This window comes from Salvelinus namaycush, chromosome 4 (genome assembly GCF_016432855.1).
Source record: "Salvelinus namaycush isolate Seneca chromosome 4, SaNama_1.0, whole genome shotgun sequence".
NCBI classification, from domain to species: domain Eukaryota; kingdom Metazoa; phylum Chordata; class Actinopteri; order Salmoniformes; family Salmonidae; genus Salvelinus; species Salvelinus namaycush.
The window spans coordinates 9,530,030-9,547,984 of NC_052310.1; the positions used below are offsets into that span (position 1 = coordinate 9,530,030).

Consider the following 17,955-nt stretch of genomic DNA (forward strand, 5'->3'; position numbering starts at 1 on the left):
TGCTCTGTCTTGCTTGTCCTATGTTGCTCTGTCTGTATGCTATGTCTTGCTTGTCCTATGTTGCTCTGCGTGTGCTCACTGCTCAATGATTGTCTATATTGTAATTGTTTTTAATAACCTGCCCAGGGACTGCGGTTGAAAATTAGCCAGCTGGCTAAAACCGGCACTTTTACTGAAACGTTGATTGATGTGCACTGTCCCTGTAAAAATAAAATAAATAATAATTTGATTGGATTTTAGTTTGCTTGTTTGTTACCAAAGGTTGTATTGCAAGGGAGGCTGGTGGGAGGAGCACAGGCTCGTTGTAAACGGGTTGGACGGAATTAAATCAGTCGGAAAATCAGACACACGGCTGATCTAATAAAGTTTTATTTTCTTACAAACGACCAGTTTCCCGTATTTATTTTTTTTCTTCCTAGGAAATTAAACCTTTTTTGAATTCATACTAGCATCTACATAATGGTTGTATTAATACTTCACAATATATTAAGTCTAGGGTTGTGTCCCCTGGTCAGACGTTATTGATGCGTGCCAGATCTTATGCCTGGGAAGGTATTTTACGCATCAATTAAGCACATATGTAATAGCAATCTGGTTCCCGACGGCACAGTCGCCGACGTGGCACGCAGCGTCTGAGCAGGGGCACACGACCTTGATGTTATGGTACACATGCATACGATCCAGGCTGTATGAGGAGCCACAGTCACCAGAATACAAAGAGAGAAAAGGAGGGGGGGAGAGATCAGGGTAAGGAAGAGAGAGGGGGAAGTAGGGAGGGAGGCGGGGGAACGAGGAGGGGAGAGAATATGAGAGGGAGAGATGGGGAAGGGGACTGCAGAACGACTCGTCTGTCCCAGTTTGAAAAAGGCCTGATGCCCCGTATCTGACCCTCTCCAGAAACACGGACTGCATATGAACACAAACATACACATGCACCCTTCCAACACACACACACACACACCACACACACAATCTTCCACCAGTCCTACATCTACTAGCCTGGAGAGAGTCTTTAGTGTTAAACGTGATTCTCTTTCACAGAAAGAACAAATCCACTGGGACATGAACAGCTACTGCAGGAAGCCTGGGGTCAACACAACAAACATTTAGAATTATAATATATAATAATAAAAAGACATTCAAATACAGTAAGATTTTTTGCTTGTAAATACAAAACTACATGAGAAAGCATTAAAATAATATCTGTTGATCAGAATAACATATTATAAAAGCAGAGGTACTTGATCAAAGTCCCTCTCTTCCGTTAGCAGTACGTATGTATATATCAGCCATCCACTGCCTAGTAACAGATGCCTCTGAACAGGAAGCGTTTTCTCAGTGGGTGGGGCTAAATCTCCTTTCTTCCTGTCTTGGGAGGAAGTTCGATTCCCAGGATCCTGGAGAGTCGCCGAGAGGTCACAGGCAAAGGAAGTCTCATTGGCCACTCCGACATTATCAGAGTAGCCACTTCCCTACCCTCTCCACACTCACTCTCCATCCTCTACCTGGCCATTTGGCGTCCAGAGATGCAATGGTGAGAATCTCATGTGGCCGTTCAGTACGAGTCAGTTTCTCATCACCGTAGACCAGAGGCTAATCCAGACCAGACCAGTCAAATTCAGACCAGCTTCATAGTTCCCTTTAGAAGAGACTCCCAAGTGCATCACTGTCTCGGTCTCTCTCTGAATCTCAGGGTTCCTCAATGCCAGTCCCTGCTGAGAACACCGTATTCAGTCTCTGAATCTCAGGGTTCCTCTATGCCAGTCCCTGCTGAGAACACCGTATTCAGTCTCTGAATCTCAGGGTTCCTCTATGCCAGTCCCTGCTGAGAACACCGTATTCAGTCTCTGAATCTCAGGGTTCCTCTATGCCAGTCCCTGCTGAGAACACCGTATTCAGTCTCTGAATCTCAGGGTTCCTCTATGCCAGTCCCTGCTGAGAACACCGTATTCAGTCTCTGAATCTCAGGGTTCCTCTATGCCAGTCCCTGCTGAGAACACCGTATTCAGTCTCTCTGGCTCCCTATGGCCAGCGTGTGTGAGTGGTGTATATGTCTGTGTGTGCATATATATATATATGAGTGTGTTATGAATGTGTGTTATGTAGTGTGTGTATGTAGATTATAGGGTGTGTGTTTATGTAGTGTGTGTGTGTACATGTGATGTGTGTGTGTGTTCAGTTGTGTTGCAGTGTATTGGACTCTATGGGCGGGGCTGAGTCGTAAAGTGTGTCCGTGTCGTGTGTGGGTTCTCCAGCCAGAGTACAGGGGTTGGACAGAGTTCCCGCTCCACAGTCACAGAAAAACCTACGGAGAAAGAGATGGGGGTAACACGGATTACAGGACAGGAGAGGGCGTGAGAGAAAGAACGATCCAAAACATAATGAAAACATATAGAAGTTGTTATCCTGTTATTCTAAAAAGATTCTCGTCGAAAAATAGTTCGGACAGTCCTTCAATTCTTTTGAAACAAAACGCCACAAGTGGGACCATCTAGTTGGTAGTAAACGGTTGGTGTGCGCTACTCACCTATCGTGCCGTATAAACTCCACGTCGTGTCCTTGGTGACACTTCTTGATGCAGTTTACACAGATGGCGTTCCGGTCTGTCGTATTGCAGGTGTGACACCTGGACACACACAGGTCAAAGGAAACATCAGTGGAGTAACTGCTGTGTACCTGTGACTAAATGTCGTCTGTGTACTTGTAGGAGTCGTGCATGGGCTGGTGTGTGTACTTGTAGGAGCCGTGCATGGGCTGGTGTGTGTACCTGTAAAAGTCATGCATGGGGTAGGAGGTGTAGCTGGAGATCTTGTAGAGACATTGTCCTCTGCTCACAGCTTTCTCTATGGCATCCTGGTTATTCATTATCTTATTATCTGGAAGAGAGGCGGAGCAGAGGGTGAGAGCCTGTCCACTTGATAGACATTCCCAAAAGATCACATATCCAGAGAGCGACCAAGAACCTTTTTCTATACAGTCTAAGCCAGCCATAGTCACTGCGCGTCTCACGGCAACCCTATTGGCGTCTCTCTGCAACAATCTGAATGAATGTGTTGTGCAAGTTATTATTCAGTCAGCTGAATGTGCTGCTTAATTAGTACATAGAACCATGGTTACGCCAGTAACCTCCAGTATCCACTATTAGCAGCTGGGACAAACAGAGATAATATTCCTAGGAATTTGACTATAGCTGTTGAACAGAGTATGACCTCATTCCTGAAAGCAATGACTCTCAGGAACACATACGTGTCTTCTGTTTCCATCTACGACGAACACAAGCTGTGTAGGACTCGTTAGAAGGGAGAGTGATGAATCTGCACAGAATGACTGGGGGAAATGAACTGATTAAAACCATATACTTCCTTCAGACTGAAATTTAACAAATATCTTTGTGCTATAACTTTAGAGATAATGGCAATAAGGCCATGTTCAAAAGATTCATCAAATAATTTAGTAACATTTGTTTCTAATTGCCAAGTGTCCTACAATGGAGAATGAAATAGCTTGTTTGTCCATGTTAATTAGTATCTATAAATATCATGTGTGAATTCATTTGAATTCTTGCCCCCCCCCAACCCCCTTTCACCGATGGGTAGCCTATGGTGGCTCGCCCAGCGAGGTTGTTTCACAAGTGGATCCCTCAGAAATATACTGACTACCACTGGTCTGGTCTGTTAGCGCTACATTACCCTACCCTGTTAGCGCTAGCTACCTTTCATGGTGACGTTCACCCCCGAGGCGAGGAACAGGCCTCCGAAACGGTTGTTGAAGATCTGGTTCCCCTCCAGAGTTGCAGTGGCGTGGTTGGTTATCTCGATACCTGAGACAGGAAATTACATCCTCAACACAGGTGGCGGACGACGAGTAGGTTACAGTATTGACCAGTCAGTACAGTAAAGCTCATGTAAAATGTTTACACACGGGCAGCTCACCTGCAGCAAAACCGTCAAAGATGCGGTTCTTGCGGAGCACCGGGTGGCTGTTGGTGCTGATGAGGACCCCTGCCTGGGCGTTCCTGAAGATATCATTCTCCTCCAGGAGACCTCTCCCTCCGTTGAAGATACAGATGCCTCCGTCTCTCCCGTCGTGGATCTTGTTGCGCCGCAGCGTGGGGTTGCTGTCCGTCTTAATCCACACGCCCGCCATGGCGTTGTCGAAGATCTCATTGTCCTCGATGAAACCCAGACCGGAGTTGTAGACCAGGATGCCTCCGTTCTGTCCTCCCCAGATCTTGTTGCGGCGGATCTTGGGGTTGCTGCCCGTCCTATAGACAACCAACAGTGTTAGTAAAACCGTCATCTAACATTAGTCAAACGTTATCGTACCCACCGTGTGTCCTGCGTTGGACTGGCGTGTGAGGAGGCAGGACGTACCGTATTTGAACGCCGGAGTACATGTGATTGTAGATGTCGTTGTCTTCCAACACCCCATGGCCGTTGTCATAGAAATACACACCAACCTGAGGGAGACAGGGCGTTAGGTCGGACTTCTAAACAATGTAGAGTCCAGACACTAATGAGACAGGCCTCCAATTCTCACAGGATACAAGAATATCCCTTTTGTATTTGTTCTTCCAACGATAACGGTGAGAGAATGAGTGTGGGCTGTGTGTTACCTGTTTGCCGCTGTGGATGCGGTTCCTGCGGAGGACAGGTGTGCTGCCGGTTGTCACCCAGACTCCTGCCAGCGTGTTGCTGTACACCTCGTTCTCCTCGATCACACCCTGGCCCTTCTCATGCTGAACACACACAACCCTTAGCAAAATCTCCTGAGATGCACAAGCCCAAGGATCTATACGAGTAAAATCATTTGAAGAGTGTGTGTTTGTTTACCACGTAGATGCCGCCGTGCTGTCCGTCGTGGATCTTGTTATGGCGTACAATTGGGCAGCTGTTGGTTCTGATTTGGATTCCTGCCAGAGCGTTGCCATGGATATCGTTCCCCTCGATCAGGCCACGCCCATCGCCAAATATGTACACGCCCCCTTGGTTACCATTAAAGATTGCATTGCCCCTAGAGACGGACAGAACGTCAACAAACAGCCCATAATACTTAGAGGGGTTAGTGTCTATAATTTCATAGAGTAGTTTTATGTGTGTGTGTTTCCTGCATCGTAGTGCAACTATGCGTGTGTGTGTGTAACAGTATTGTAGGGGTGTGTGTTTACTGTATCATAGGGTTACTATGCGTGTGTGTGTGTAACAGTATTGTAGAAGTGTGTGTACTGTATCGTAGGGTTACTATGCGTGTGTAACAGTATTGTAGGGGTGTGTACTGTATCGTAGGGTTACTATGCGTGTGTATGTGTAACAGTATTGTAGGTGTGTGTGTGTGTACCGTATCGTAGGGTCGCTGTTGGAGGTGATCCAGACTCCAGCGAAGTTGTTGGCGTAGATCTTGTTTTCTATAAACTGTCCTCTTCCTTTCTCATGCACATAGATGCCCCCTGTCTGGCCATGGTGGATCTCACAGCGAACCACTGTAGGGTTAGCATACGCCTTCACCTCAAAGCCTGCTATACGATTCCTGTGGATGTTACAACTCTCAAAATAACCCTGAGGGGAGAGAGAGATACTGTCAGCATTGCAATGTACAGCACCAATGTAAAAACCTGGGAAATGGTGGGTGAGAGGTTATAGGTCAGTGAGTTACCATGCCGTGGTCGAAGGTGAAGACTCCTACATCTCGGCCGTGGTGGATGTGGTTTCGTCTGATGATGGGGTTGCCGTGGTTTTTTACCCAGATTCCCGCCAATGCATTATTACTGATCTCATTATCCTCATAGATACCCTGCAACACATTGTCACATCATAATACCACAGCATTGTTGAATACTCATTTCTGATTGGCCAGAAGGGCATTAAAACCAGAAAACGGGACAGTTGGGAAAAACATTGCGACACCTTGCATTCATGATGCAATATGCTCCTACAGTCGTGGTCAAAATTTTGAGAATGACACAAATATTAATTTCCACAAAGTTTGCTGCTTCAGTGTCTTTAGATATTTTTGTCAGATGTTACTATGGAATACTGAAGTATAATTACAAGCATTTCATTTCAAGTGTCAAAGGCTTTTATTGACAATTACATGAAGTTGATGCAAAGAGTCAATATTTGCAGTGTTGACCCTTCTTTTTCAATGCTTGGAGTTTGTCAGAATTTGTGGGTTTTTGTTTGTCCACCCGCCTCTTGGGGATTGACCACAAGTTCTCAATGGGATTAAGGTCTGGGGAGTTTCCTGGCCATGGACCCAAAATATCGATGTTTTGTTCCCCGAGCCACTTAGATATCAATTTGGCATTATGGCAAGGTGCTCCATCATGCTGGAAAAGGCATTGTTCGTCACCAAACTGTTCCTGGATGGTTGGGAGAAGTTGCTCTCGGAGGATGTGTTGGTACCATTCTTTATTCATGGCTGTGTTCTTAGGCAAAATTGTGAGTGAGCCCACTCCCTTGGCTGAGAAGCAACCCCACACATGAATGGTCTCAGGATGCGTTACTGTTGGCATGACACAGGACTGATGGTAGCGCTCACCTTGTCTTCTCCGGACAAGCTTTTCCCCCGGATGCCCCAAACAATCGGAAAGGGGATTCATCAGAGAAAATGACTTTACCCCAGTCCTCAGCAGTCCAATCCCTGTACCTTTTGCAGAATCAGTCTGTCCCTGATGTTTTTCCTGGAGAGAAGTGGCTTCTTTGCTGCCCTTCTTGACACCAGGCCATCCTCCAAAAGTCTTCGCCTCACTGTGCGTGCAGATGGACTCACACCTGCCTGCTGCCATTCCTGAGCAAGCTCTGTACTGGTGGTGCCCCGATCCCGCAGCTGAATCAACTTTAGGAGACGTTCTGGCGCTTGCTGGACTTTCTTGGGCGCCCTGAAGCCTTCCTCACAACAATTGAACCGCTCTCCTTGAAGTTCTTGATCCGATAAATGGTTGATTTAGGTGCAATCTTACTGCCAGCAATATCCTTGCCTGTGAAGCCCTTTTTGTGCAATGCAATGATGACGGCACGTGTTTCCTTGCAGGTAACCATGGTTGACAGAGGAAGAATGAGTCCAAGCACCACCCTCCTTTTGAAGCTTCCAGTCTGTTATTCGAACTCAATCAGCATGACAGAGTGATCTCCAGCCTTGTCAAGACTCACACCTGTGTTAACGAGAGAATCACTGACATGATGTTAGCTGGTCCTTTTGTGGCAGGGCTGAAATGCAGTGGAAATGTTTTTGGGGGATTCAGTTCATTTGCATGGCAAAGAGTGACTTTGCAATTAATTGCAGTTCATCTGATCACTCTTCATAACATTCTAGAGTATATGCAAATTGCCATCATACAAACTGAGGCAGCAGACTTTGTGAAAATGTATATTTGTGTCATTCTCAAAACTTTGGCCACGACTGTACACATGCAAACCATACTTGCTACAGTTACAGAAAGCTAAACCAACAACCACACACCAAAATTGGAAACATAGTAAACGCAGGTCCAACGATGAAAAACTTAGCTAGCGATTTGTTTTTGCAAATACATTTTTTTTTTTTTTACTGTATCTGATCTAGCGTGGTGAGTGATAAACATGAATTTATCTGGTCGCTACTGTTGCAGTCACGATGCAAGTGGCGCTATGCTGTCAAATCCTTCTACATGTTTCTAGTTTGACCCGCTGCTTTCAGCATCTTATTTTATTTTAATTCAGTTGCCATGTTGGCAGGTTACAACCTATTTAGCTAGCTTCTAGCCTAGTGTTTGATATGCAATGCGATCTCCCCGTAACGAACAGTGTTGACGAGTGTCCTGACGAGAAGGCACACTCTTGTAGCTATGCCAGGCAAAAACATTACTGTGTTAGCCGTAGCTAGTTGGCTAGCTAGCAAGCAAGGGATAAGAATGTTGCCAGAGAGCATGGCAACGGAACATAAAGAACCAACGACTGGGTAGCGCCCATAAATATTGAACTAATCGAATGAAAGACTAGATCACGTCTCTAGCAACCAGAAGATGAGAAAGAATGAATTCACTTAAACATTTAAATATCAACGAATACATTTAATTTCTACCAGTAAATGTGTGCTTTAACATGGTTTTCCTTGGCAACTGTGGTATACGCCTCTCCTCCTCCGTACATTACCTTGGCAAACGGACTCGGCTCCCCCTCGCCCAATATTTCCAAGGTAATGAACAGAACGTGGGCATTTCTCCCTTACTTATCCCCATAGATACCGTGCAATACATTATCCTCATAGATACCGTGCAGGAATACACAGTCAGAGAGGGTGTTTTAGAGTGGTCAGTGGTGTGTATGGTCGGTGGTGTGTTTGTTTACCTGTGCATGGTCGGTGATGTAAAGTCCAACGTTCTCACAGTCGCTGATGTTGCAGTGTTTGATGGTAGGACACGCCCCCTGGCCGCTCACACACACAGCCGAGCCCACTGGAGTAGAGAAACTACTTTACCCAACATGCCCCACTGGAGACAAACTACATTACCCAACATCCACACACTGGAGAAAATCTAAACAGGCAAAACACACAAGCCCGACTGCGGACTGTGTGCACATTACCTGTGCAGGTAGATCTGATGATACAGTGGTCTATGTTAGGAGAACAGTTGACAGTGATCTCCAGACAGTGGTGGGCGTTGTGGTGCTGAGCCGACTTATCATCTGGGTTAAACTGAAGATGAAACAACAGGTTAGAGGGGAGATGTTGGGAGAGTGTGTGTGTGTGTGAGAGAGAGTTGGATCTGTGTTAGCAGCGTACCCTAATGGTCATGTATCCTACGTAGGCGTCCTCCGATCCCTCCATGAAGACAAACGTCGAGTCTCTGGTGTTCTCAATAACCACTTTATCAGACACCTTACCAGGAGCTACACACACAAAAAGAAAGGCAATTTCTACCACTAGATAATACAGACAGAGGTAGAAAGAGCAAGAGACAGACAGACCACACACAGTACCTGCTCCAATCATGGTGATAGGGGACTCTATGTAGATCCACTCGTCAGTGTAGATCCCAGAGTGGACGAAGATCAGCCCATCAAAATGACTCTCCTGCACCCCTCCTAACGCATCTTCTATGGTGTCATAGTACTGGAGACAGACACGGTTACATCAAATCAAGCTAGAATGGAGCTGGCTCGCAGCCATATTGAAAAATGTGTTTTCAGTAGACCATGAGTATAATGATGTGTCTCTTACCAGCATATTCTCCCTGCCTTTAAACCTCCCAGGGTTGCTGTAGAAATGTTCAGCAAAGCCTGGCTTCACATGGGCTCCTTTATACTGCGACACAATTTTACAACAATGTTAAAATAACATTAACACAATGTTTGTCTAACCACACACACACACCAGTATAATACATAGAGTAGCCAGCAAAATAGAAAACGTAGCCAACCAGGCACCCCCGGGCCTGTTAGATCATTTTTCTCCAAAAGCAGCTCTATTTTGGTGGCCTCTAGTACATTCTAATGTATTGATTCCATTTAAAATACACAGCAAAATGACTTAATACTTTAGAGAATTTACCTCCCAGATTGGAAAAATGTGTTGTGGTATTTTTAGGAAAGACATGACTTTAAAATTACTTTAAAAATATGAATTCAGTGTATTGTTAGTTGTTTTGGATATTGTCTAGATCCAGGCCTATATGATCAGGACTATTTTCTAAGAAAGAGAACATTAAACCTTTAATGTTAACATTGAACCTTTTTTAATATTAACATTAAACCTGCCTTCTCTTGATTAGTCATATTTACAGTTTCACTACAAGATATGAATTGTCACAATGATGTTTTTTCTTCAAATAATGTATTTTATTCAAACAAAAAAAAGGAAGTACAGTATATAGCCCACATTCTTTTTTTTAGGTTTTCGCATTCAAAAATCACTTTTTTTAAAATAGAAAAACAACCAAATTGAAGGTTCTATGTCCACAACAATGCTTAAACCACATCAGGAGACCACTTTTGAGGACTGTGAAAAGTCGTAAGACATTTTAACTTTGGGATGTAGTTACCCTTTAATTCCAGTGTGCACCTAGCAATAGGCTGTTAGCTTGTTTTTGTAGCGCACATACCATGGTAGAGTTTGCAAAACAAATACCAGTGGTGAAAAAGTACCCAATTATCATACGGGAGTAAAAGTATAGATACCTTAATAGAAAGTTACTCAAGTAAAAGTCACCCAGTAAAATACTACTTGAGTAAAAGTATTTGGTTTTAAATATACTTAAGTATCAAAAGTAAATGTAATTGCTAAAATATACTTAAGTATCAAAAGTAGAAGTTAAAATTTAACTCATTTAGAATGCCTTATATTAAGCAAAGCAGACAGCACCATTTTCTTGTTTTAAGAATGTACGCATAGCGGCGGGAACACTCCAACACTATTTACAAAAGATGCATTTGTTTTTAGTGAGTTCGCCAGACTATAGGCAGTAGGGATGACCATGTGTTCTCTTGATACGTGTGTGAATATCACCATTCTCCTATCCTGCTAAGCCTTCAAACTGTAACTAGTACTTTTGGTTGTCAGGGAAAATGTATGCAGTAAAAAGTACAATATTTGTATAGTAATATAGTGAAGTAAAAGTTGTCAAAAATATAAATTAGTAAAGTAAATATACCCCAAAAAACGACTTTAATACTTTCAGGTATTTTTACATAGGTACTTTATACCACTGACAAATACCCACTGGATTGATGAAAATAATCATGATATCATTCTGCCAGGTAAGCCTAGACTACTTGTTGTTAACATTTAATTGAGAAGCAGGGCTTGACATTCACTTTTGTTTAGCCATTCCGTTAGATTCATTCAATGTTTGTTCATGAAACAGCGCTGCAGGAGAAACCTAACACGCATTAAACTGAAAGGGTGGCTCAATTGGACAAGTCATAATCATATCAAATGGAGAGAAAATAGAACACGTGGTCGTCTATAACAATAAGACAATCGTTTGGCTTACTTGTCCCGATGCAATACCATGGACCTATAACCACGTTGCATGATTTATGACTGGCAAGGGTTATAGATCTGCTTTACTTAGTCAGTCTGACACCTTTTTATAAACTAGTCAACATTTGCTGTTCAATTGTCAATCAAAGCACACTAAATAGCCTACTATCCACCACGACTCCACGTGGCTGGCTATATGAAACATGCAATTGATTTATTTTCTATGAGCCAGAAAATAATAATTAGACTAAGTGGTGGATTTCAACTCATCGTTACCACTTACATTACATGGGACGAGCAAATTCTCTCCCCCCTCAGTGTCTAGAAATTCGACTGCAAACAAACACGGCGCACACAAATTGTACCGGGAGGTGGGACAGACAGCAGACTGCGTTTCCCTGTCATCGCCACTGAGGTATGGGTCATCGCTCTCTTTGTGACTGACAGGCGCCTATCCTAGATCGCTAGAAAATGCATATCGTTCATTCTAGCGGACTCGACTAGCAAATTTTAACTTTAAATAAAAAGTAACCTAGTTAAAATGAAGTAGAAAAAGTAGCAGGCTGAAAATGTTTATGTAACCGGCTAATTAACCGAATTCATGCCCTAATGGAAAACACTGACACACACACACAGTCTACCCACCAGTTGTTGGAAGCTGTCCTTCCAGGGGTTTGGGTGGTCGTGTTCCTCAGGGCTGACCTGGTAGAACTTTCCTGGCTCGGGGTGCATCATGGGACGGGTGTACTCAAACACCTCCATGTACAGACGCTTCCTGGACACACACAGAAAAGGCAAAAGGTCAACTTCAGGCATGGAGGGATGCACAAATGAACTGCCTTCATGTCAGTGTGGACCAATAACGGTCGATAGTGACTGATTGTTTTGGGGTGAAATATCAGTTAACTATTACGTTAACTACAATGGGCAAGAAAATGTGTCTTTGTTTTCCCTTCAGTATAGAGTCACAGTCCACTGAAGATTGTGTACCAGAGTATAGGGTCGTTGGCTAGCTCGCTGAAGCGTTTGCAGACGCAGGCAGTCTGACAGAGGTCCTGCTCCAGGAGATATGAGAAAATCTTCAGAACCACCTCATCTGGAAGCTTCTGCTGCAGGTACTGCTCTGCTAGAGCCGCTAGACACACAGTTTCCATTAGTATGAATAGATGATACATACAGTTGTAGAAAGAGCCATGCAGACACCTCACGTCATTGACTTGAACGCCTAGACACACATTCTTACCTGGCAGGTCGTGGCTCCTGCCAGAGACCCTGGCTCGTTTGGCTCGGGGACCGAAGGGTTCTGTCGTCGAGGTGGACGCTCCCTGTGTCAGAACACATATCAGTAACAAACACACAGCTACCTCCCCCAATGACAGACACTAACACACACACATTCTGTCTCTCTCACACCAATACTGTCCTCTACCATTCTCCCGAAATGTACACTGGTGCCAGTGGGAGTTTACACTGTTTCATAAATAATGTATCAGAATAACATAACATATGCCATTTAGCAGACCTTATCCAAATCGACTTAGTCATGCATGTATACATTTTACATATGGGTGGCCCCGGGAATTAAACCCGCAACCCTGGTATGCTCTACCATCAGAAATACAGGACCACAAACCAGTCCTTTTAAATCAATTAAGGGATGTGAACAAACACAGAATGGTGCTCTCTCTCGGACTGACCTCCATAGCGGTCTTGTTGGGGCAGGCCGCTGCAGTACTGGAAGCTGTTCTCTTGGGCAGTAGAGACTTGCGTCGGAGCTGGTAGGGGCTGTTCCCAGCTGCAGGCCCAGACTCCTCCACAGCCACCTCCGCTGCTGCAGCTGGAGCCTCCTCATCTGCTGGACACAGAGGACACAGTCAGAACAAAGTCTGACACATATAGGCTGCGTTTACACTGGCAGCCCAATTCTGATCTTTTTCCCACTAATTGGTCCTTTGACTAATTACGTCAGATCTTTTCCATAGCTGATCTGATTGGTCGAAACACAAATTAGTGTTAAAAATATCAGAATTGTGCTGCCTGTGTAAACACAGCGCAAAGACACATACATCTTCTCCATCAGCACAGTTCAACAAACAAACACCAGCAGGCAGATGCCATTTAAACAACACCATCCACCCACACAGACTAATCACTACTGCAGTTGGTAAGGGTGTAAAGCGCTGATTAAAAACACATTTATTAGTAATGACAGCTGATCAGTGTCATTCTAGTCCACCTCTTCTAAAACGATTTTAGGTCATTCATAGACTGGGTGGTGTCATGGATGTGTTTAATATATGACAGGGGTAGGCTATTGTATTACAACGCTGTGTGGGTGACATATTATGGTTGGTGATTGATAACTGCAGATGCGTCCCTGCGGTTTGACTACCAGAATAGGGCCCGACTGAGCCCCACAATGTCCTTCCCTAGCTGGCCAACGGCCTCTTGCCCATCACACTGCGATAACAAAGCCACAGCCCCTATAAGCCCAGAAAAGTTGACCTGCAGGTAACAGGGCCGACCAGACCTGCACCGATGAGTCAAAACTCAACTACGTAGGTACTACTGTTCGCTAGTAAATCTGCCATGTAAACAAACACAGCTAGCTAGCCAACGTTAGCGCTCAGTTAGACATAACTGGTTAGCTTAACTAGGTAGTTAGCTTGTTAAATTAAATGTTTGAGTGTGAGCCACGCAGTTAACTAGCTGGTTGACTGCTTAACAAGAAAATGTAACGTTACTTGTCTAAATTGCGGCTGATCGTTCATCGCTAAAGTAGACATTCATAGCTTGTCGTTAGCAAGCTAAAGTAACTAGCTAGTTACTGGAGTATGGGCAGCACACCCCAAAAATGTCAGTTCAAAATACAACGCAGATTAATTTCGTTAGAAGCCGATGATAGCTAGCTAGTAACGTTACTGCCATGCCCATTCACAATCTGTCAAAGTCAGTGGGTTCGCCATGGTCGACGTTATGGATGGCTGCATAGTTATATGGGTTAGTTAACGTTAGCTAGTCAACGCGTTAGCGAACTACGCAGCAGGGAAGTACTCACGCTACCCCCCAGCCCCACTGGTAGCCACAGTCACTCAAGCCAAACAAAGCGCGGCCTGTGCCACAGAGGTACAAGCCTCGGCTTTGCCTAAATAACTCTCGTGCCAGGCAGCTGAGGCTGGGGTCACTGTGGAACCTTGCCGCCCTGACACGACTACAGTCCTACAGTGCTCTGGCGATGGTCCCTCTCACCTCGGTCCCCCTCGTTCCGGTCGGGCTGCACCGGGCGCGGCCTTGAGACTCGCCTGGGTCTCCGGTTGGTGGCTCTGACGGAGTTCATTTTTTGGAGAGTCTGTTGTTAAAATACAGAACGCTTTCCTCGACCATCCGCTTCACGCTTTAACACCAGGCCTCGACTACAACCCGGTGAGCCTCTCTCTCAAACCACCCAGCGCGCTATCTATCTACCCGGGTGTAGTTAGTGTTTTTCGGACTGCTCGCTACCAGCTCCGTATCTAGCAGGAGGAGCCATTAACTCACACAGGGACATTCGGAAAAAACACTGGAGGATGTCTGCCACCAATCACACCCTGGACTCACAGCGACCTCCTGTGGCCAAGCATACACAGGTCCTCTTGAGAACACTGCCCTCGTGTAGATTGGAGTGCAGACTTAGGCTCCAACGCTACACAACACACCTGAATAAGTAAGTCAAGGTCCTGTGGAGCAGTTGCTTAGCTGAATCAAGTGTGATAAAGCAGGAGGGGAGGGAGAGGATCTCTGCTTTGCATAGCCGCAGGGCGTTTTTGGTCAGGATAACCACACAACAGAGGCAGTGGGCCAGAACCAAACGAATGGCTATAACCCAGGATAGGCAGTGGGCCAGAACCAACCGTATGGATACAACCCAGGATAGGCTACAGGATAGTAGAGTGGGCACGCTGATCAGTCAAAGCAATGGTCAGTAACATAATTGATATAATTGAGGACAAAACCAGCTACCTCTAGCCTGGTACTGTAGCACTTGTGTGTGTGCTACTTCCATGCTCAAGATCATGTTTTAGGGCATTCGCTTGTGCAGATGTTGCGTGTTAATGGGTAAGTGGCTACTGTACTGCATACTAAACCTAGTCGCCTGGTTGTGAATCTGATCACTAGGGGACGGTCTAGAAATATGGTGCAATGTTGCCCTCTAGTCGTCCTTTGATGTGTACATAACAATACACTGAACAAAAATATAAACGCAACAATTTCAACGGTTTTGCTGAGTTACAGTTCATAGAAGGAAGTCAGTCAATTGAAATACATTCATTAAGCCCTAATCTATGGAATTCACTTACCTGAGAATACAGATATGCATCTGTTGGAAGTCTGTCCCCAAACAATTTGATTTGCTGGTTTTAAGCATTAAACTTTCAAATAGCTCTTTGTTGACTGTTGCTGGGTGCTATCATCCTCCATCAGCACCGGCCTGTACCCTACCTGCCCTAAGCTCTCTCCTGGCCCCTTACACTAAGTCTGAATTTGTCCTGCTTGGTGACCTCAACTGGGACATGCTAAAAACACCTGACCAAGCCAATAAGCAATGGGACTCCCTAAATCTTTCTCAGATTATTACCAGTCCCACAAGGTATGACTCCAAACATCCAGAAAAGGCTACTCTCCTTGATGTTATCCTCACAAATAATCCTGATAGGCATCAGTCTGGTGTTTTCTGTAATGACCTAAGTGATCACTGTTTTACAGCCTGTGTTCGTAATGGCTGCTGAGTGAAACGACCTGTTCTGATTTGTCATAGACACTTGGTAAAAAACTTTAATGAGCAAGCCTTCCTTCATGAACTGGCCTCTGTAAATGGTATAGAATTAGGTTGATCCACTCTGTCGAAGACGCTTGAACCTTATTTTTTAAATATTTTCAGTGGTATTGTTAACAAACACGCCCCCATAAAGAAAATGAGAATTAAAAACAGGTTCAACCCCTTGTTCGACCGTGATCTTGCAGTTACTCCACCTCAAGAATTGTATTTGGCGAAAGGCTCGGCACACGCATACTCAGGCTGACTGGCTCTCGTTCAGGCAAATGAGAAAAGTGCACTCAGGCTATCCAGAAGGCCAAAGTTAGTTACTTTTAGGAGCAGTTCTCTCTCTGTGGGTCTAACCCCAAGAAGTTCTGGAAAACAGTTAAAGACCTGGAGAATAAACCCTCATCACAGCTGCCCATCTCCCTTAATGTTGATGATGTGGTTGTTACTGACAAGAAGCACATGGCTGAGCTCTTTAATCACCACTTCATTAAGTCAGAATTCCTATTTGACTCAGCCATGCATCCTTGCCTGTCTGACATTTTCTCACCTCCCAGCCCTAATAGTGTGACTAGCCCCAATCCTGTTTTCTCCCTGAAGACAGTCACTGTGTCTGAGGTGCAAAAGGAGCTCCTTAAACTTGACCTCAAAAAAACATCTGGGTCAGATGGTTTAGACCCTTTCTTCTTTAATGTTGCTGCCCCTATCATCACCAAGCCTGTCTCTGACCTTTATAACCTGTCTCTCCTCTTTGGGGAGGTTCCCATTGCTTGGAAGGCAGCCACGGTTTGTCCTTTATTTAAAGGGGGAGATCAAGCTGATCCTAACTATTATAGGCCTATTTCTATTTGGCTCTGTTTATCAAAAGTGTTGGAAAAACTTTTCAATAATCAACTGACTGGCTTTCTTGATGTCTATAGTATTCTCTCTGGTATGCAATCTGGTTTCCGCCCAGGTTATGGATGTGTCACTGCAACCTTAAAGGTCCTCAATGATGTCACCATTGCCCTTGATTCTATGTTGTGCTGCAATGTTGTGCTGCTATTTTTATTGACTTGGCGAAAGCTTTTGATACGCTAGACCATTCCATTCTTGTGGGCTGGCGAAGAAGTATTAGTGTCTCTGAGGGGTCTTTGGCCTGGTTTGCTAACTACCTCTCTCAAAGAGTGAAGTGTATAAAGTCAGAAAATCTGCTGTCTCAGCCACTGCCTGTCACCAAGGGAGTACCCCAAGGCTTAATCCTAGGCCCCACTTTCTTCTCAATTTACATCAACAACATAGCTCAGGCAGTAAGAAGCTCTCTCATCCATTTATATGCGAATGATACAGTCTTATACTCAGCTGTCCCCTCCCCGGATTTTGTGTTAAACGCTCTACAACAAAGCTTTCTTAGTGTCCAACAAGCTTTCTCTACCCTTAACCTTGTTCTGAACACCTCCAAAACACAGGTCATGTGGTTCGGTAAGAAGAATGCCCCTCTTCCCACAGGTGTGATTACTACCTCTGAGGGTTTAGAGCTTGAGGTAGTCACCTCATACACGTACTTGGGAGTATGGCTAGACAGTACACTGTCCTTCTCTCAGCACATATTAAATCTGCAGGCTAAAGTTAAATCTAGACTTGGTTTCCTCTATCGTAATCGCTCCTCTTTCACCCCACCTGCCAAACTAACCCTGATTCAGATGACCATCCTTCCCATGCTAGATCACGGAGACATAATGTATAGATCACCAGGTGTTCTTTACCATTCGGCCATCAGATTTGCCACCAAAGCTCCTTATAGGACACATCACTGCACTCTATACTACTCTGTAAACTGGTCATCTCTGTATACCCGCCGCAAGACCCACTGGTTGATGTTTATTTATAAAACCCTCTTAGGCCTCACTCCCCCCTATCTGAGATATCTACTGCAGCCCTCAACCTCCACATACAACACCTGTTCTGCCAGTCACATTCTGTTAAAGGTCCCCAAAGCACACACATCCCTGGGTCGCTCCTCTTTTCAGTTTGCTGAAGCTAGTGACTGGAACGAGCTGCAACAAACACTCAAACTGCACAGTTTTCTCCCAATCTCTTCATTCAAAGACTCAATCATGGACACACTTACTGACAGTTGTGGCTGCTTTGTGTGAGGTATTGTTGTCTCTACCTTCTTGCCTTTTGTGCCTTTGTCTGTGCCTAATAATGTTTGT

The 17,955-nt window shown here is 44.7% G+C and overlaps 1 protein-coding gene across 2 annotated transcripts; it reads right to left on the bottom strand.

Annotated features, from left to right (window-relative positions):
• Nucleotides 1–347: 347 nt before the first annotated feature.
• Nucleotides 348–14,521, bottom strand: LOC120046127 (F-box only protein 11-like). Of its 2 annotated transcripts, none has more exons than XM_038991104.1 (20): nt 14,209–14,521; nt 12,657–12,814; nt 12,203–12,284; nt 11,950–12,094; nt 11,605–11,734; nt 9,199–9,282; nt 8,958–9,090; nt 8,761–8,867; nt 8,562–8,673; nt 8,325–8,431; nt 5,653–5,790; nt 5,338–5,555; nt 4,833–5,013; nt 4,616–4,738; nt 4,374–4,459; nt 3,933–4,264; nt 3,713–3,820; nt 2,768–2,876; nt 2,528–2,626; nt 348–2,305 (listed from the first exon to the last, which is right to left on the bottom strand). In XM_038991104.1, exons 1-20 carry the CDS (start codon nt 14,294–14,296, stop codon nt 2,176–2,178), a joined length of 2,670 nt encoding a protein of 889 aa, XP_038847032.1. In that variant the 5' UTR covers nt 14,297–14,521; the 3' UTR covers nt 348–2,175. The 2 variants fall into 2 exon arrangements, with proteins under 2 accessions (XP_038847032.1, XP_038847033.1); XM_038991105.1 differs by having other exon boundaries at nt 12,657–12,811; nt 14,209–14,520.
• Nucleotides 14,522–17,955: the final 3,434 nt, after the last annotated feature.